Here is a 21,743-nt window from a genome sequence, read left to right on the forward strand (position 1 = left end):
CGGAAAATTATTATGAAATCATAGGAAACACCAGAGATAAAGTATTAAGGAAGTTGGAACATCTTGGAGAAGAGGATTCTATATCCATAAATGAAGTTTGTTCCAGTACTGTAGCATTTTTATCTTGGTTACTAACTAACCCATGGCTCTACAACCCTGAAGGACCTTGGCCTACCAAGCGACCGCTGCTCTGCCCGAAGGCCTGCAGATTACGAGGTGTCGTGTGGTGAGCACGTCGAATCCTTTCGGCCATTATTCTTGGCTTACTGGACCGGGGCCGCTACATTACCGTCAGATAGTTCCTCAATTCTAATCACATAGGCTGAGTGGACCTCGAACCAGCCCTCAGATCCAGGTAAAAATCCCTGACCTGGCCAGGAATCGAACCCGAGGCCTCCGGGTAAGAGGCAGGCACGCTACCCCTACACCATGGGGTCGGCTTTATCTTGGTTACGGGTCCTACAATTTTTTTAAAAAAAATTATGTCTACATTCCCCTCAAACGTGTTTTTCTAATTCACTTTTCGAATATACCTAGTTTAGGGCGAACAAGATGAAGAGTCTAGAGACGCTGCTCTTAGAGCTAGTTATAAAGTTGCTTTACGATTAGCAAAAGCTGGAAAGCCGTTTATAGACGGGCCACTAATAAAGAATATTTTGTTGGACATAGAAGCGACGATGAATCCTCCATTAGCTCCAGCATAGAGCAGAATACCACTGTCCACTATGAAAATAACTCGGCGAATCAGCGACACTGCAGGAAATTTGCGTGAACAATCGGCAGCCAAAACTGCGTACTTCTTAGCGTATTCCATCGCACTTGAAAAGTCAACGGATATCAGAGATACGTCCCAGTTTAGCCATATTTTACGTGGCGTAGACGACGACCTACACATAACAGAAAAGCTCCTAGATTTTCCTAAGCTGCATCGAGAAGCAGGTAAGATTATTTCTATGTTTGGTTCCACATGTATATGTGAAAGTACTACTACTAAAAAAATGTTTTCATTCCTCCCCTGAAGGGGGAGGCGGCCTCTTAGACGGTGACGCCGCTCCATCTCTCAGGTCGGGAGATTTGTTACGGTGAAGGAGATGTACGGAGAAGGTAAGTGGGTTGGCGGCCGTGGCCTATACTAGGAACTGTCCCGGGATTCGCCTTAGTGCAGGAGAATGGAAAACCACGGAAAACCATTCTCAGGACAGCCGACGATTGGGGCCAGCCGTGAGGTCTAACCCTGTCCCGTCTCCCGAATGCAGAGGCGTAGAGCCATGGTAGAGCCGTGCCCACCCCTCCTCTGCTCGGTTGGCCGGTCAGAGTGCAGAGCTGTTGGACCACGGACCAGTCGTGGCCACTTATGGGCCGAGACCCACTATGCATCTACCGACCATGTGAAAGATTTTTTACTTGTACGAAAACCACATTGCGTGCGAGTATTTCTGATTGTAATTTTAATGACGCTCTCAGAATTGCTGTCGGCCGATCCCTTGTTCAAGACATACTGGTATAATTGCAAAGAAAAAGGGAAAGAAGAGCTAGAGAAGATAAATTGTTTGCTCAAACCAAATTGAAAGAAGAGTTTTTTGAACCCCGGTAACCTCGTCCAATACAACTGAGTGTCTCCGCTCACCGCTCGTAAACATTTCGCAGGTACGAGAGAAACAGCGGGGAAGGTGAGGCTGGCGGAGAAAGTCCGAGCGGTTGAGAGAGGTGTTAGAAAAGAGGAGTGGGGGTTTGCACTCTGGTCAACCTAATGAAGTCGTCTCGTGCACCTTGCGTCGTGCAGTGCACTGGCACATGCACCCTGAGAGGCCCTGATCTAAATGTTGGCTGGCAAGGTGCTAGACTAAATTGGTATACAACTTCTAATCACTAGAGTGAGTGCTAAGAGCCTGGGTGCCGAGCGAATTGACCTTGTGGTCAGGGTCGCGAAGTTGTGAGCTCGCATTCGGGAGATAATGGGTTCGAATCCCACCGTCGGCAGCCCTGAATATGTTTTTCCGTGGTTTCCCTTCTTCACACGAGGCGAATGTTGTACCTTTCCCATCCTTGCGTAGCCGATGTGTTAGTGCGACGTTAAAATGTAGCAAAATAAAAAAATAAAAAGTAGCTTGGGTTCAATTCCAAACCTCTCCGCAGCACTCATATGGAGTGAGAGTAGATGACGCTGTTGATGGTCATTCGAAAGTCGAATGGGGACGTTGGGCATTGAGCAGAACCCCTCGTGTTATTCGACAGGAATGGGCTATGTGTAGACACCACTTACAATTAAGTGTATACGATCCCAATCCATGAATTTACATCACATAGCTATTATGTGAATATGAAGATAAAGCATGAAGGCATTTACAGTAGAAGCACTTCTTCCCTGTTGTAGAGAAGCTTACAGCTACGAAAATAATAAATGTACGGATGTCTATCGCTTAGTCCCGTTTTCTGATTCGGGGTTGGGGGTTGAGGTGTGTTGAAATTATAAGGTACTTTTTACGGCCGGATGCCGCTCCTGACGCTGACCTCGACTGAGGAGTTAATGAAGACGAAAAGAACGACTTTGAATGAAACTGCGTAAGGAATTGGAAGGAATCTGCTGCGGCCTATGACTAGGAACCGCCACGGTATTTGCCTAGAAGTGAAAGTGGGAAACCGCAGAAAACTATTCTCAGGACATTCGACTGTGGGATACAAGCCTTCTCGCCTTCTGATTGAAGAGTTTGGCTCCACAACCGCAGCCGCAGCACGCTAACACGCGCGGCCACGCCGCTCGGTCTAGTGAAATAATAAATAACGATTTCACAAACCATTAGCAAAAATGTGGTTTAATTTTTTTGTCTGTAAAGCTAATCGTTTCAACTTACTGATCACGATTAGAATGCCCTTAATCACTAACTTCATTCATGCTATGTTTTGCCTCAACTGGGTTCGGTTACTACCTCAGCTGTAACAAGAACGAAAAAATATTTTTTGGTTCACTGAAATTATACAAACATTCCGGATTTAATGTTTAATTATCATAAAATACCTTGTGAAATTGTGGATTGAGTCTGCCAATATGCTTCGGAGGTGCTTCGATGTCCTTCTACACTGACTGACAGAGCAAATGCTACACCAAGAAGGAGTGGTCAGAACTTTATGCCAATTGCAGGGTAGACTGACGTCACTGAGGTATGCTTATGATGTGAAATGCGCCGCTGTGCTGCGCACGTAGCGAACGATAAATGGAACACGGCGTTGGCGAATGGCCCACTTCGTACCGTGATTTCTCAGCCGACAGTCATTGTAGAACGTGTTGTCGTGTGCCACAGGACACGTGTATAGCTAAGAATGCCAGGCCGCCGTCAACGGAGGCATTTCCAGCAGACAGACGACTTTACGAGGGGTATGGTGATCGGGCTGAGAAGGGCAGGTTGGTCGCTTCGTCAAATCGCAGCCGATACCCATAGGGATGTGTCCACGGTGCAGCGCCTGTGGCGAAGATGGTTGGCGCAGGGACATGTGGCACGTGCGAGGGGTCCAGGCGCAGCCCGAGTGACGTCAGCACGCGAGGATCGGCGCATCCGCCGCCAAGCGGTGGCAGGCCCGCACGCCACGTCAACCGGCGTTCTTCAGCATGTGCAAGACACCCTGGCTGTTCCAATATCGACCAGAACAATTTCCGGTCGATTGGTTGAAGGAGGCCTGCACTCCCGGCGTCCGCTCAGAAGACTACCATTGACTCCACAGCATAAACGTGCACGCCTGGCATGGTGCCGGGCTAGAGCGACTTGGATGAGGGAATGGCGGAACGTCGTGTTCTCCGATGAGTCACGCTTCTGTTCTGTCAGTGATAGTCACCGCAGACGAGTGTGGCGTCGGCGTGGAGAAAGGTCAAATCCGGCAGTAACTGTGGAGCGCCCTACCGCTAGACAACGCGGCATCATGGTTTGGGGCGCTATTTCGTATGATTCCACGTCACCTCTAGTGCGTATTCAAGGCACGTCAAATGCCCAACGCTACGTGCAGCATGTGCTGCGGCCGGTGGCACTCCCATACTTTCAGGGGCTGCCCAATGCTCTGTTTCAGCAGGATAATGCCCGCCCACACACTGCTCGCATCTCCCAACAGGCTCTACGAGGTGTAAAGATGCTTCCGTGGCCAGCGTACTCTCCGGATCTCTCATCAATCGAACACGTGTGGGATCTCATTGGACGCCGTTTGCAAACTCTGCCCCAGCTTCGTACGGACGACCAACTGTGGCAAATGGTTGACAGAGAATGGAGAACCATCCCTCAGGACACCATCCGCACTCTTATTGACTCTGTACCTCGACGTGTTTCTGCGTGCATCGCCGCTCGCGGTGGTCCTACATCCTACTGAGTCGATGCCGTGCGCATTGTGTAACCTGCATATCGGTTTGAAATAAACATCAATTATTCGTCCGTGCCGTCTCTGTTTTTTCCCCAACTTTCATCCCTTTCGAACCACTCCTTCTTGGTGTTGCATTTGCTCTGTCAGTCAGTGTATATTTGGCGGTGCTGTTATGTTCGTCGCGTACAGGTATTCTATTCCATGCTTCATCCTATATTATTGAAATGAAGGAATGTTATACTTATTTGACTTTCATAACAACTTACAACTAAGTATTTACTCTAAAGTGAGATAAATTCTTGTGAGTAACTACTACAACATTTTCTTGGAAGAAATAAAATAGCATTACATTTGCAACAATAAATTGTGTAATGAATAATAAATTTAATGATCCCCCACCGCATGTATACCAGTCTACTAGTGATAACCGGGTTTTCCAATTTATTCTACAGTCTAACAAACTGGTAGTATTGATTTCGAAGATTCGTCGGAACGTGCATCGTGCTAATTACTATCAGAGTCAAACAAGATTATATCGTGCGGTAAGAATTATTTGACAAGAAACATAACTTGAATTTTACCTTTCGTTGCTCTCAGGCATTTTATTTTCTACAACATTTTTGTATTTCGTTCCCTACTCAATTGATTTCAAAGTCTCTTCATATGTGTAGATTTCTGTCCTATTTTCTTTTCTTGGCTGAAACTTCCTTAACATATAGCGTAATAGCAGTCTAGTATTAGACTCTTATCATTTAACTTCGATAGAAATGGTGCTAAGCAAACAAAACACCCGGGAACAGGTATACCACCGGGCTAAATTTTACAAGATTTTCAGTAACCTTATTGCCAATGCAATAAACATGTTAGAATTTCCGTATAACAATTCCATATTTCAAATTGTTGGTAATATGCAGGTAAATATTTATTTTCCAGACAGTAAAGCTTCAGTTTATCTGTTTAGCTCGGCCGAAAGGCTAACTGAATCCCAACAGTTCCACCATTAGTTGTCATACAAAGCCACGAAGCCACTGAAGAGGCGTACTGGGAAAACAAAGAGCGAGGTAGTTTGTTTCCCCTTGCTCTTCTCGATGCACTAGAATGAATTACATAAATTTCACTCTGCGAAGCCCAATGAAGTGCGCACACACCAGCTAAAAATACTAGCCACAATGTTTGCTACTACTGTCACTCACACATTAGTTGTTTTCATATTCCTAAAGGCAAAGTTGAGACCAAAACAGGTCGATGAAAGTAATAATAATGTTCTAGTCCGTATCACATGATACAGTGCACGGAGATCGCCTGGGATGGATGAGGGCAGTGTATTAGAGAAAGGAGGTGAAAGTTTGAGTAGGCCAGCGTTCAGTTATCACTAGGGCTCGGAAGTTGAAGGCCTACAAATTGCCTAAAAAATACCTATAAATAGACCTAAAATAATAAAAACTAAAACTGGAAACAAGGACGTATAAATGCGATCGAATTTTTTTCATGATTTTAGTTTTAATTACATATTTGATGAAGGAATGAAATGTTCAAAAATGCAAAATTCTGGTGGTATGCAACATACAATGAAAAAATATATCGATGGCTTTCATTTAAAACTTCGTATGTCCCAATGCTTTTCCTACGAATTATATTCCTTATGTCCGGTCACGCCTCCCGGACACATTTATATGCAGTCCATCAGAATAATTCTCGTTGTGTTCACTTTCCTGTGCCGATATGTGAAGGAAAATGAACCTTGAAATGCATTATACTGTAGGAGTGCGTAAATTCGCCCTGGAAACAACATCCCTACAATACGGGCCTGGGCTGTCGGGAGGTAAGCGATATGTACCCGAGGCCATGGTGCAGCTAATGTTGGGCCCGATTACCATAGCAGCTAAATATTATAATATATATCAGTTCGGATATGATAATCAGTACAGAAATGGACGCCTGTGTAGAAAACGGAGCTAGTTGGCAGTGAGGTAGGCTACTCGCTGCATAACTATAAGCTCGCATTCGGAAGATCGGGGTTTCACATCGAAGGTTTTTGGTGACGGAGGGATGTGATTGGGAAGATAGCTGCCGTAGCCTTAATTAACGTACAGCCTCAGGACTTGACCGGTGTGGAAATGGGGAAACCTCGGAAAACCATCTTCAGGGCTGCGGACGGTGAGATTCGAACCCACTATCTCCCGAATGCAAGCTTACAGATGCGTGGCCCTGGCCGTACGGCCAACTCCTTCGGTGATTTCGGTTTCGAATAACACAATCAGCAATGCTGAAGACGGTTTTCCCTTTTTTCCTATTATCACACCTGGCGAATGTTACCACTATACATTAACTAACCACAAGGCCGCTTAATTTCCAATCATAGCCTATTCCTTTCCCATAGTCACAAAACCTGTACGAGTGAGTGCGAACCTCTAACAAAAATACCATTCGTGAATTGTTGATTGATAGTATTTGCATCCGATGCACCTTAGTTCCAGACTATGGAGCAAATAGGAGATTCCTGAGAAAATCTGTACACTCCCCATTTCACCATGTGAGAATAAGTCATTCATCGACTAAGATTTTGAATTTTAAACTAGTGATGCAAGGCCCTCCTCAAACTGGTAGAGGGGTAATGTAAATATACCGACACAGTTTAGTTTCAATTTTACTCGTAATGTTTTCGTTTTATCTTTGAGCAACAGTGTTAATCCACTCAAAGTAATCAAGCATCGGTATGTTCCCAGAAGAAAATTCTACACAAGTATTTCACAGTACCATTCGTCTCAGTCACACTTGCGAGAGTCAACCATTACTAATGTGTGCAGCTCTAAGTTAAGTGAATTGAATTGCTAATAATGCATTCCACAGCACACCGCAGAAACATCTGTACCTTAAAGTCATGTTTCTTACTTGTTTATGTCTGTGTAGGATCAAATCGAGTGAAATAATTTGTATTTCCTAGCCACTCAGTTTAATACGCACACCACTGGAATGAATTTCTATCCAACCTAGATTTCAGGGTTTGCATGAGCACCCTTTGTTTCTTATTTTTCAACAAACAAAAATATTTTTCGTCATGATTTGAGACTTATAAGGTTGAGAAAGGTCTATTTTTGTATGTGTGGCGTTTGAATGTTTACAGTAGCAGCTCCCAACGAGGGTCAAGGCTACGTGGAAGTAGTGATCGGAGTTCTTACAGCAATCATGTTGCTCTTGCTGATTGTGTTCGTCGTAATCCTTGTCCTGAGCCGCCGTCAGAAACTGCAGGGTTCACCGACAATCCTGAGGAACCCATTCGGCGTGACTATAAATATGAAGGTGAGTAAACAGAGCTTAATTTTATTCTTATGTTGATGTCATTCGTAATATAGGAAATCGTAGTTGCTTTCTCACGAGGAGTCCAAATACAGGATGTGGATTGCTGAGTCGCGAAGAGTCGTGACTACTGTCTCCGGGACCGACACTCTCGACTCCGTTGAGACACCGCCGCCGTCTATCACCTGTTTTCGAACTGCATGGATTTATCGTTTCACGTCCCTCCCCTGATAACTCCGTTATAACTTGTGACATGATAAATAAAAGCAGAGCATTATTAGCCAACAAATTTTAAATTTAATATTGTTTTGGATTTTCATCGTTAATGTTAATGCTGCATTTTGGCAATAATAATAATAATAATAATAATAATAATAATAATAATAATAATAATAATAATAATAAAAATCGGACAGTATGCTTTTAAATAATCACCAATGTGAACATCAGTGGCATAGACCTAAATCAGAAAAATCGGCAAGTGTTTCGAGTATGCTTTAAAAATAAGTATTTTATCAATTCTTGGGCATCATAATAGCCGGTCCCGAAGGCTAGGGGTAGCGTACCCGTAGGCCCCGGGTTTGATTCTGACCATGTCAGGGATTCTCTCTTGGATCTGAGGAGCTACCTGACGGTAGAGCTCCAGTCCAGAAAGCCAAGAATAACGGCCGAGAGGATTCATCGTGCTGACACGCGTCACCTCGTAATCTGCAGGACTTCGGGCTGAGCAATGGTCTCTTGGTAGAAAAAGGACCGTCAGGTCTGTCACCCCAAGGTTTATGTGCATAGTAATAATAATATAAGAATGGCGTGTGGCATCCGAAGACGCCTGGTGTAGGTCTATCGAGTTAACGACGTATGGGCGACCTGCACGTCTTTGAGGATGGGGCCATACCTATGATGAAGATGGCACAAACAGAATCCCCGACATGATCGGGAATTGAACGCGGAACGCCCTGGATCAAAGGCCAGCACGCCCTGCAGCTGGACATAATAATAATAATAATAATAATAATAATAATAATAATAATAATAATAATAATAATAATAATAATAATAATAATAATAATAATAATATAATATAATATTCTGACGGAATAATTTTTAAAAATCACCAATGTAAATTTGATCCACATAAAACAGAAATCCTTTGAGTGCACAGAGTATAATATTACGATAAATGTTTGATCAATTATTGTTCATAATATTATTAATGTATCGTGGCAGAATCTGATAAATAAAATTTTAGGGGTGCGTTGTCTTTTACGTATTTTCTTTCACCAAATTTTGATACATACATATATATCCATTTTAGATAAATTCAAGATCGTATTAGTAGCTTTTATTTTTCGTTTTTGTTTGTTTGTTTGTTTGTTTGTTTGTTTGTTTGTTTGTTTGTTTGTGTGTTTGTTTGTTTGTTTGTTTGTTCAACCATCAAGTGTAAACGGCTGAATAGATCTCGACCAAACTTCATATTTAGAGTCTACTCCTCCGGGAGCAGGTTTCGACATCCATGTCATTTAAAAATCACCGAATAGACTGGGGTTTATAGGAAGATGAAAATAGTTCTTTCAATTTCTATTTTACCATCTTGATAATCTCTAGACCAAACTTCATATTTGAGTCTACTCATCCAAGCGCAAGTTTAAATATGCATATCATTTAAAAATCGCTGAATAGACTGAGGGTTTATACGAAGACCAGAATGGTTTATATTTCCATTTTCTCTTACACTATTTATTATATCTCAACCAAACTTCATATTTAGAGTCTACTCGTCCAGAAGAAGGTTTTTATATGCATATCTTGTAAAAATCACTGAGGATACTGGGGTTTATAGGAAGACGAAAAAATTGTTTTCATTTTCTTTTACACTATTGATTATCTCCCGACCAAGCTTCATATTTAGGGTCGCCTCATCCAAACGCAGGTTTTGATATGCATATCTCTTAAAAATCACTAAATATACTGGAGGTTTAAAGGAAGACCATAAGAGCTTTGTTTCAATTTTGTCTTACACTATTGACTACATCTCTGCCAAACATCATATCTAGAGTCCACTCATCCAGCAGCAGGTTTCGATATACATATCATTTTAAAATCACTGAAGAGACTGGGAGTTTATAGGAAGACAAGGATTTTTATTTCAATCTTCTCTTACACTATTAATTGTAGCCTAAATGTAAAATCTGTAAGGTATATGTGAAACATCCCTTCATTTTAAATAATTCTAACATACATAATTTCGCTTACTCTTCAAATGACGGAAACAATTGCTAATTTCTACAGGCTTCATGCTCTGCAGCCACTGACGGACACCCTCGCAGATCTACAGTTATATGAAGGATCCATAACAGGCGAAAATCAGGGGATGCATCATATTTCTCTCGGATTTAAAATTACCCCCACCTAACGTACCTGAACACCGAAGTAACATTAGGTAGAACTATTCCCTGTGGTGTCTGTCTGTCTGTCTGTCTGTCTGTCTGTCTGTCTGTCTGTCTGTCTGTCTGTCTGTCTGTCTGTCTGTCTGTCTGTCTGTCTGTCTGTCTGTCTGTCTGTCTGTCTGTCTGTCTGTATATTCCTAAAAACGGAAAATTACTGGACTTACTTAAAAAAACTACGCATTTGGGTTCTACCCACTCAGGTTTATGATATCAGGTGCATATTATATCATGGTAATCACATGGAGTTGGTGTTTATAGGAAGATTATTCTCAAATATTTTCATTAACATTGAAGCTCCAGTAGCTGTGTATATTTTAATGGTTTTATCTGTGTTAGAATTTTGTTTATTTTTCGTGGCTTTACCGGTGTTAAATTTGTCTTCATCGTTCATGATTTTAGCGATGTTAAATTTACAATAATTTACCTTTTATATCTTTCTACCATTTTCTTGAACTCCTAGCCCTTTCCTATGGCATAGTCGCTATAAGACCTATCTGTATCGGTGCGACGTAAAGCAAATTGGAACATGTGGTAGTTTTAAACACGTACGTAACGTCCACTTCATGTTTTACAGATTCTTCATTTATATATCGAGCCATTTAGAGAGCACACTCGTGGTTTCTGTTATTTAATAATATTATGACATAAAAGCTTCCTATTTTTGTGTAAGCCGTAACAAGAATGATATATGTTTTACTGCGTTTATTATGCGTACCGGAAAGACCGATGTTTTCAGGACGTGCATAAAACTACGATTTGCATAAAACAGCATTGGTAGAAGAAGCTGATTCACGTGGTATAAGACGATTTGTCATAACACTAATCTTTATAGCCTGAGCCACACCGTATAAAATAAGTCAATAATAAACAAAAGAATGGAAAATATTTTACTCAGTAGTAACACACTGATGCCAGTATTAAAGAGTATGCTTTTGGATATTATATTATATTATATTATATTATATTATATTATATTATATTATATTATATTATATTATATTATACTATATTTTTACCCCATGGCCTTGGTCTACCAATTGACCGCTGCTTAGCTCGAAGGACTGCAGATTACGAGGTGTCGTGTGGTCAGCACGACGAATCCTCTCGGTCGTTATTCTTGGCTTTCCAGACCGGGGCCGCTATCTCACCGTCAGATAGCTCCTCAATTCTAATCACGTAGGCTGAGTGGACCTCGAACCAGCCCTCAGGTCCAGGTAAAAATCCACGACCTTGCCGGGATTCGAACCCGGGTAAGAGGCATGTACGCTACCCCTACACCACGGTGCCGGCTATTATATTATATTATATTATATTATATTATATTATATTATATTATATTATATTATATTATATTATATTATATTATATTATATTATATTATATTATATATTTGAACGTCCCTAGGCGAGAAAACATTGCCGTTAAAATCCGAATTGAATACTGTTATGACATCCGTTCTGCGGCTGGAGATCACTTTGGTATTAAGCCGTTAGCGTAATTTGAGCTCCAGAGTTTCTGCTGTTGAGAAATCACGGAGAAGGTTATATTTAGAAAGGAAGTAGAGAAGCATGGCAAATTCCTCTCCTTGCCATTGTTGATTTGTGGGATTAACTTTGACTATCGGAGTGGTCTCTGCTACTCGGTTTCCTTACATTATGCAGAATAAGTACATAGTCTGATCCTCCTCTTTACAGAAGTTAGAGGAGACAATAAGACGTCTCTCTCCTGATCTCGTTGCCCATTTAACATTCAGTCAGATTTTCGTAATGAGAGTCCTTCATTCCACTTCACTTTACCTATCTCACTGCGGGTAAAAGGAAATGTTCGATATTAATCTGTGTGGAGTTGTACGTAATTTACGTTATTCTAACGCTGTAGATTTCTTTTCTTTTTCTTTTTTTTGTGTTTGGGGCTTATCTTATTGTTGTTGATGTTGCTTCTCGTATACTTAGTGCGTGTGAAAACTAGGAGATAACCTGTGTGACTGTCCGCCTCAGTGGCTGAATGGTCATTATCTTGGCCTTCGGAACTTCGGGGACGGATTCGATTCACGGCTGGATCCTCGGATTTCAGTTATAAATGCTTAATGTCCTTGATTCGGGAACTAGATGACTGCGCTCTCCTTAACATTCCTGAAACTTACACACCGCATAAAATATTATCGTCCAAAACAATACGCAGGTTTCCTTACACACAGACTTCGCCCACCCTTATCGGAGGGTCTGTCCTATACGGGCTGCACCTTGCGGTAATAGCAACACGAAATTATTATACCAGTGTGCCTGTGGTATCAGTACTGGTGTGTTTGTTTGGAATTAAACCGTTAGAACCCAAATTAAATCTGCTCTAATTGTAATAATTCTTAGATAAAAACAGGCAAGGGAGCTTGAACGTTTGAATGATTATTAATTCCATGATCATAGCCTTAGGGACCTCCAGTGTTACGTGGAATTCGAACCACAGAGACAAGTCTTTCTATTTCGAAAATCCCACATGCATCGGCCGGGAATCCAACCACGACCGGCTTGGTGATAAACCATATATTACGCCACTCAGCTAGTACGTTCTCATGTTTTTGAGAAGTATGTCACTATGACTACTAATACGCACGTGTGAACAAGTTTGTAAATTAATGTTCTTAGTTCAGGCGATATGTGGCATCATTCAAACGGACACCAGACGTTAAGGGTACCGTAGCAGTTTGTATTTTGTTAAATACAGAGATCGGTATGAAGTTATGTTTATAATATAATATATATTTTGAGAACACAATTATTTATGTTAGAAGGCAAAAATCATAAAATGAAAAACTATAAAGTACTGTACATCTGAATATAATAATTTAATTCATGTTGCTGGAAATATGGAAGATTTCTTAAGATATTTAAATAATGGGTGTGGACTGTGCAGGAGCGATGGCCTCAGTTCTTTGGGGCGAATAATATGTTGCGTGGGTGTTTGAAATAAGGGAATGCTCAGAATGTAGGTAGAGAAAGATTTGTGTTCTTTCCTGGCGTCTCCTTTCCTGAAGGGTGTCAAGTAAGACTATTTTCAATCTCCAGGGATTCGAGTACAACTTATTGAGTGTCTTCGGACGTATCTGCATCCGTAGGCTAGATGGGAGCAGCAGACGTAGAACTTTGATATACATTATTGTACCGCGCGCAGAAATCAAAATTCGTACCCTCCCCCTCCCCCCTCCCCCCCCCCCCCTCCCACCCCGTAGGCAAACGTTTAAGGACTTGCCAGTTAAGAAAAAGTTAGTTTCAATATTTCGTCCACATGCCTGCCAGCACGTCCGTGAAGCGGGTGACGCTGAGCTCGCTCTAGGGCAGGGCCATCCAGCCATTGCGCTCCGAGACCAGCGCTCCTTCCCCTACCACCACTACACTGTAGCAGCGAGGAGGCCTGAGACAGACGGACGATGTTCGGACTGCGCTGACTAGATACGTACGTACAGCCGTGCGGGCGATGGCTTTTGTGGGATTGTTGACATCATATTTATAGGGCACTTTTGCCATGACAAATATATCGCATATACAAATCGAAAGGTACTCCGATGTATGGAATATGCAGGAAACTAAATCAAGTGTTGAGTAAAGAATAGTGTGGTTTATTCAAAACTGAAATTTGAACATATCTGAGAGGAAAATTTAACAAAATCTTACCAATATGAACAGATAGTACAGGCCTTGAGTGACTTTTACTCAGTCGCTTTTACGAGCTTTTAGTTTTGGAGCAAACAGTCTTCTCCAAATTGGGTAGAATATTTCTGAACAGCTATTCTTAAACCATTGCGCAAGTTTCCCTCGCTCATCGTTGCACGATTTTTATTTTTGGTAAGCTTAAGAGCCAAAAAGAAACGCTCACGAATGTACGTTGAGCCGAACATTGACAGAACTTTACGTGCATGTTTATTCAAAAGGGAGTATTCTTCTTGCGGAAAGCCGCTGTAAAATTCTTCTAAACTTCATGACATTAGAAAGCGGTCTTTAAGACGAACATTTCACTGCAGTTCACCGCTTGGAGTTCTGATAATTCTGAAAATGTATTTTCAAACTCTTCTTGTAATTGGTGAATTAACTGCAAGTATTCATCAAAGTCGACACCTTCCTTCACTGTTTCATGCAATGGAAAATGTCCTGTGTTCCTTGCACGCAACTGGTTTTCCCACAAAATCAATTTTTTGAACGCTTGAATTTTTTCCACCAAATCGCACAAATTGTGCTTTTCGCCCTGAAGCGAAGTGTTCAAAGTATTCAGATGGGCAGTAATGTCACGTAAAAATGCAAAGTCTGCCACCCACTTAGGATCACGCAAAAGAACTTCGGGCCACCCTCATGTCACAAAAGTATCTATTGCGTTCAGCAAGCAAAAACACGATGAAGCACCTTCGCCTTGCTCAGCCCTCTTACTTCTGCATGGCACGGGATATCCGGATACTCCGCTTCAATGTCATCCAAAAACTCTTTGAATTGACGGTGCGTGAGTCCATGGGAGCGAATAAAATTTACCAGTCGCACTAGTGTTCCCATTACTTGTTTAATTAATCTTGACGACTTTTGCACAGATTGCCTCCTGGTGTACCAAGCAATGGATCGCCGCCATTACGGTACTACCGCTCTCAGCCATTTTTAATTTTACATAGCTGAGGAACCCCGTGCGTAGACCACGTAAAGCAGGAGCTCCATTCTTCGTTACGCTCGTCAACCACTCCCATTTTAATCCCATTGACTCAAAAACACCCTCCACAGCTTGGAAAATATTGAAACCGGTAGCGGTGTCTTTGAGAGCTACCAAGTCTAGGAAATCCTCGGTGACCTGAAGATCGTCATCCACCCCTCGAGTGAAAATGAGCTGAGCTGTGTTCCGCAATGTCGGTTGATTCGCCGAGGGTGATGGAAAAGGATACGAAATTAGCTGCCTTCTCCATTAATTGCTGTTCCATATCAACGGCCATATCGTCTATTCTGCGAGCAACAGTTTGAGGAGAAGGAGAGATTTTGTCAAATTCCTCAGCAAGCTCCATAGGACAAATACAGTACATGCCGCCACGTCCATTAGGCACACTTTGATTAAATTCCCTTCCGTGAAGGGTTTCCCAGCTTTGGCAATTCGCAGCGAACATTTGTAGGTTGCTCGTAAAATGGGTCCACCAACCTCACACTGTAGACAAAAGTACGGCAAGTCACAATTTTAGTGTTCTTCAGATAATTAAATCATTTCAAATCATTTCATTTTCAAATTAAAACAATAATACTTACACAATAGTGCTGCTTGAAATTTTCTTTTTTTAATTCTTGCAACTTCGATTGGTGACTGGCGTCCGTCAAATCGCCATAATCATCCCTGTGGTGGGCACTGTAGTGCCGTTCCAAACTGTGTGTCTTTAAACACATTAAATCTCGGTGACACACTAAACAGTTGGCATGCCTTTTATACCCTGCACAGAAAAATGAAATTTCCGATTCTGCTTTAAAGGCTGCTGCTTCCCCAATTCATTTTTTTTTGTATGATGTTCAGTCTTGACAACTATGAAATTAATTTTGTTACACGCTGTTAACAAAGCGCATTGGACTAGACTAGCGACTGATGGATCGGCTGCTCACTTCGGCGCGGCGGGCAGACCACTCGCTCAGCCAGCCAAGCTCCCCACACCACTACCGTAACTACCTTCCCCCAATGCGCTCGGAGCACTGGCTTAGAGCGCGGCCAGAGCGCTAGCGCTCGGGGAGCGCCGTTTGGATGGTCCTGCTCTAGGGCTTGCTTGACACACATCTGGCAACCGTACTGGGCAGGGAAGGAACAAGTGACAATCGAAATTGCAGCAGTTTGAAGCACCATTGCCAATTCTCTCCTACCGATCAAGTAACTAGTAATAATGTAATAGTTTTTAGGTCCCACTAACTACTTTTTGACTGTTTTAGAAGACGCCAAGGTGCCAGAATGTTGTCTCTCAGGAGTTCGTTTATGTACCAGTATTTTAACACCTTCAAATACCATCGGACCGAGCCAGGATCGAGCCTGCCAAATTAGGGTCAGAAGGCCAGCGCCTCAACTGTCTGAGCCACTCAGACAGGCAAAGTAACTTAGCGCACTGCTCGTAAACTATAATAACGCCGTTAAGCACCTGCAAGGGACTGAACTATGTGGCAAGGTTTTCTCTTGCATATTCCTTGTACAGGGGAATGTTCCAGCTGTCTGTCTGTCATAAACGAGGAACATTGAAGCTTATGTCGTACAGTTTGAGATGTTGAATATTCTGGGTCGATCAGTAGGAATGCGTGTAGGAATCATAGTAGAATCAAGCCTACAGGACCCCTCCGGCGTACCGCGCGGCATATTTTGTTGGAGCGAGTTCTACTCGGTTGCGGCCTTCAGCCCTCGGCCGCCTTGTATTTTACCTTGTAACTTATGCAAGCACTCTTATGCTCAGCCTCGGATACTTTGGACTTGTTCGATTCCGTTTGACTCATTCTTTCTTCTTGTTTCCGCTTGAGGTAGATGTGAACCTTCTTTAAGTTAAGAGGTTGAGACATTTCCGAAATTTTCACGAAGTTTACAGTTATTTTACAATGTTTCACGTACGTAATTAAGTTTGTTCACAAATATAATTACAGTTGCCAATAGAGATTGTGTAGAGGAAATAAACGGCCCCTCTGACCTTTTTCCAAATTGCTACTATCTACCGCTTCTCTCAAAGCATCATCATGGTTCTCCTCTAACCACACTTCACACAACTTAAAATCCGCTCTCTCTTCTTCATCTTTTAAAACCTCATTAACACACCACATGTTACAAACCTCCACTTTCGTCTGAACATCGGCCTCCCACGTGACTTTAACATCCTCATTATCCCACCTTAAATATACTATCGCCTCATTGTAATCTAACCGAGCTGAGTATAAACTTAGCCAGTCAGATCCCAAGATAACATCAAATATAAGATTCGGAATAACAAGACAGATCTGAGTTTTCGACTTCCCGTTAATACAAATAGGTATGGCAACTTGTTTACATATTTGCTTGGATCTTTTACCTACAGCAGTGATGATATATGTGGATTTCACAGGCATTTCTTCAATCTCAATATTCTCCTTCTTTCTGTCCTCATACCACTTCGAACTTACACATGATCTTTGACTGCCTGAATCCAATAAAGCCTGATACTGCGCCCTCCATACAACGATCGTAACAACGGGGTTATCACTTTTACAACCAACTACAACTTGATCCATTTCCACATCCCGTAATAACTCATCTCTAACATCGAGATCATAATCCATGTGCGTCATTACACAATTTCTCGCAACATGTACTGAAGACTAATAATCTGATCTCTCATTACCGTCTACTATCAGTTTAAATTACTTTGACTCCTTGTATCCTGATTTCGGCTTGTGCCTTCCTCAACATTACGTTCCCTCTGAACATTCCTATTTTGCTGGTGTGAATGATTACCTACAGGTTGTCTCGGTTGAAACTGACCACGGTGATTGTGTTATTGTCTTCTGGGTGGTGTCTGATAGTCTGTGTGCTCTCGTGTACTATTACTACTTCCTAACGCATCGAAACTTGCTAGCTATCTTTCCATTCCCTGAATAGACTCTATCTGTTGCATACAGCTAGCTTCGCGGATTTTGTTGGGAAAATGTCTGAGTAATAACTTCACAATATCTCTCTCCGCTGACATTCCATCCACGTTTTTACAAATCATAACGTGGGCCAAAAAATGTACGGTCATAGAAACTCCTTCGTGTGGCCTAAATTTCCCAAAGACAATGCGTTCTCTTTCCCTGCTTTGTATAGCTTCACTCCAAAATTTCTCCGTGAAATATTTCTGGAATTCCACCATACTGGTCATGCTGCTCTTATACACCGCAAACCATGATTTCGTTTCCCCAATAAAAGCTTTACCAATTATTTCTAACGCTTCTTCCCATTCAATGATTCCTTCTTCGATTCGCTTTTCAACTCGTTTCTTAACAGTGTTTAAAAATTCTAAAGGGTTTGTCTGCCTCCCATTAAATTTAGGTAGTTCTGTTTCATATATGAAATTTGTACCATGGAACTGACTTCCTATATTACCTTGCTTTTCTCTGATTTCTTTACGTATTTGTGCCTCCGACCTATCAATACGTTCATTTATTCTTTTCACGTCATTCGCAATGTGTTCTTGTCTTTCCTTGGTGGCTTTAATTTCAACCGCATATTCCTCTGCTTTCTTAAACTTTTCATTACATATTTTGGCATTAATCTCTACCTTACCACACAGATCATCGTATTGTAGTTTTAGTTCTTCTCTAACTTTACTAACTTCCCCTACTTGTTCCTGAATTTTACAATTAATTGCTGTGATCTGCTGGTCTACTTCGCTCCTATGTTCAGTTAACTTACTTTCTACCACTTTCTCATGCTCGCTACGTCTCATCTCCTGTTCCGCTAACTGATTCTCAAAAAGTTTCTGCTGCTCTAGTGCTTCATCTAATGTATGATCTAAAGCATCCATCTTAGCATTCACTTCTCTGCTAATTTCGGTTTTCGTCTGTTCTATCTCTTTTCTATTTTCTTTAATCTCTGTCTGCGTTTTATCTACTTCCTTCTTAATTTCATTAGTTTCCTTCCTAATTTCATTCGTTTCCTTCTTAATTTCATCTATCCCTTGCGTTTGCCTTAATATCCCTTGCATCATTAAAAACAGTTGTCGAATATTCATTTCACTATTCGTATTACTTTCTTTCTCGCCCTCCATTCTAGCTACATCAGATTCTGTGCTTTTTTCCGTGCTCCCACCACTCTCTACCGTTTTATCTACTTCAATGCTTTCATAAAAAACATTCCTAGAATTCAGCGTCTCGCCTCCCTTTACTAAGTTTCCGCTACGTAATTTCATGTCCTTTTCACCTTGTGCAGCCATGATTCCCCCAAAATCACACATACAAATTATATGGACACTCACTTAAACCCCACAAACATAGACTCTACTTTACTGCTTTTTTTTCCACGAATACTTAATGGTTTTCGAGCTCCACGTTGGTGCGACAAATGTAACTGTTCGCTCTCCTCATCAAAACACTTGGAGAGATGAAAGTTATTACCTTGGGACACATGAATTTCAAATAAACTATATGTGGCTTGCCCGCAAATTGCCACGCAAATAGAAACAATTAACATTCCATGGTTTCCTATTTCTCTATGTGATGTTTGGGCGCCAGGGTTACAGTTTTAAACAAAACTGTAAACCAAAATTTATATTTACTAGCATAGAGACTTATACTTAAATCACAGAGGTAGGATTTTAATTAATTAACCATTAAATATCGCTTAAGAAAGAAAATTAACGCAATATAAAATACAAATGAATTTATTATACAAAAAAATGAGATGAATCGGAAAAGTTCCTTAAGGCGGGGAGGGATTTAGAATTCACTTTACTGAATTTACTAATTGCATGCTTTATCTAACTGAAGCTCACCAATTGCAGCTTTCGTTGAAGTCATCTGGTTTCCGTGGTTACTCGTTCTCTTCTTCTCGATGTAGAATTTGCTCCATGGACATCCTTCCTTCCTTCTCTGATATGGTACGGGCTATCTGGACTAGCACTCCCTAATTGCCTAGTCTTTAAATTAGACATTGGCCCTATACTTGTAAAAGCTGATCAGCGTTGATCGTAAGAGGAGAAAATTCAGAGATATGAATTTTTCCATACTAGTATAAATCTCAATCCAACTGAGCGATACTATTTATACGGTACAGACTTGTACAAAATTCCGTAGACTTGAACTAAACATAGTTCTTCGTCCAGAAGATTTTCTGAATATAACACAAGCCGTAAGCTTGTTTCGTCTCACGCAGATCCGATAACATTACCGCAGCTGAGTACTGTATCGAAGCGAGCACATGCCGTCTCAAAATCAATAACGTCGTTCACAGTAGAAGTTAGGTTCTCAGCAGAAGTTGTACTTAGGATCACAGCAGAAGTTGTAGTTAGCCCCCGTTCTCGTGGTGAGAATCTCTATATATCCGGGCTCACCCCCACTCTTGGTAACAGTTCAATCTCAAACTCATATACAACGAAGTATCTGATTCGATAGATCGAATTATCAACTCCCCTTCTCTTCTTTCTTGACAAGTCCAGTGGCGTGGCGATGATGTAGCTGACCAGCTTGCAAGCCTCGCGCGCGGATCGCTGTTTACTAGCCTTGGGTCATGAGTTAAACCCATGAGTCATGTAATTTTCCACACTCAAGAATAACTGTTTCTGTATACACAAATATGAGATGAAATGACAACAACAATATTTCAACATATTAACCAAATCCAATACATAATAAATTCCTATCTTTCATAATATAATAATAAATAATAAATGATGTTATAATATATATACAATATGATTGCAACAACCTTATTTACAAATGCTTGACGTAGAATAAATATGTTATTACGAATAATTGCCGATGGCGGATAAACTTGATATCAAATGATATCGCGTAAAAATGATATTATATTAAATTAGTAGGGCTGGAGAAGCCTGGACGGTTACAATTTGAGGATTGTCAGTGCCACGAAAATGAAGTAAGCAATTGCGAACAGTTCTCTCCTACGAACCATACCGATAGCTAAGACAAATAACTGCCTGCTGTCATTTCTTGATGGATACAGTACTTTTGCATCCATCTCTTGGCAAAGGCCAGAGCAAAGTGTAGCTTCCACTGAAGTCCCAGTCTCATCCATGGCTGTGACAATATGGAAGCTGCTGGGGTATGGGTGGTGCTGATTAATGCCATTCAGAGCACAACCAGTGTGTATGAGTTTCATGAAAGGTGTTGCTCATAGGGTTAGTTGTGCTACAATAGCACTGTCTGGCCCAGTGAGGAAAGCAATGGCAAACTACCTCACTCCTCATCTTGCCTAGTACGCCTCCTTTTGGTACTGCCATTGGTTTTGGTGGCTTCCCTATAACTGCATAGCCTTTGGTGGTGCTATTTTAGGATCCAACCAGCCTCTGGGCTGATGACCTAACAGACAGACAAGACAAATAACGTTCAACAGCAAGGTTAGGAATGCAACGCTAATACCGTTAATAACGTGTGCTAAAAAAACTCTACTTGTAATCTAAGCCTTCATTCCGTAAATTACCGTAAGCCATGCTCGTTGCGCTGCCTGACTGCGCATTTTGTACCCACCACTCGGGGATCCACCTGCGAGGCAGCACCGGCTAAAGTCCCGGTAATTCTTCGTTGCCTCTCCCCTCTTACCACTTGGTCTTATAACTGGTCTGTTTCGTTTCCATTGATAAATTTCACTTACCTCTCATAAATCAGCATATCAAGTTCCTCCATGGTAGACTACTAATTCTTCTAATTCTTCTAATATTTAAAGTCAGCCATTTACTTTAATAGACATTTTCAAAAACGCCTATGGTCATGTCCTCCGAATGTTAGGGTAGTTTACTGAATATTTTAATTCCAGCATAACTGTGGCTACCTTATGTCTTCTTTATATTAGTTTGAGGTGTATCTAGATCACATCATCTCTATTGTACTATATGCGTGAATTTTCCTTCGAGGAGAAAATTCGTGTTCATTCTAACATTAGCTAGACTATAAATAATAAGAGAAGAGCCATAATTTAGAGTTCTTGGAAGATGGATCT

The 21,743-nt window shown here is 41.4% G+C and overlaps 1 protein-coding gene across 1 annotated transcript in view; it reads left to right on the forward strand.

Annotated features, from left to right (window-relative positions):
* The window catches only part of LOC136863572 (discoidin domain-containing receptor 2), a 954,446-nt gene that overhangs the window by 693,709 nt on the left and 238,994 nt on the right, over window positions 1-21,743 (forward strand). Inside the window, exon 6 of the mRNA XM_068226000.1 lies at window positions 7,466-7,641. Within this exon, the coding sequence (XP_068082101.1) occupies window positions 7,466-7,641 (176 nt within the window). The remainder of the gene's footprint in view (window positions 1-7,465; window positions 7,642-21,743) is intronic.

Source organism: Anabrus simplex, chromosome 2, assembly GCF_040414725.1.
Source record: "Anabrus simplex isolate iqAnaSimp1 chromosome 2, ASM4041472v1, whole genome shotgun sequence".
Classification (NCBI taxonomy): domain Eukaryota; kingdom Metazoa; phylum Arthropoda; class Insecta; order Orthoptera; family Tettigoniidae; genus Anabrus; species Anabrus simplex.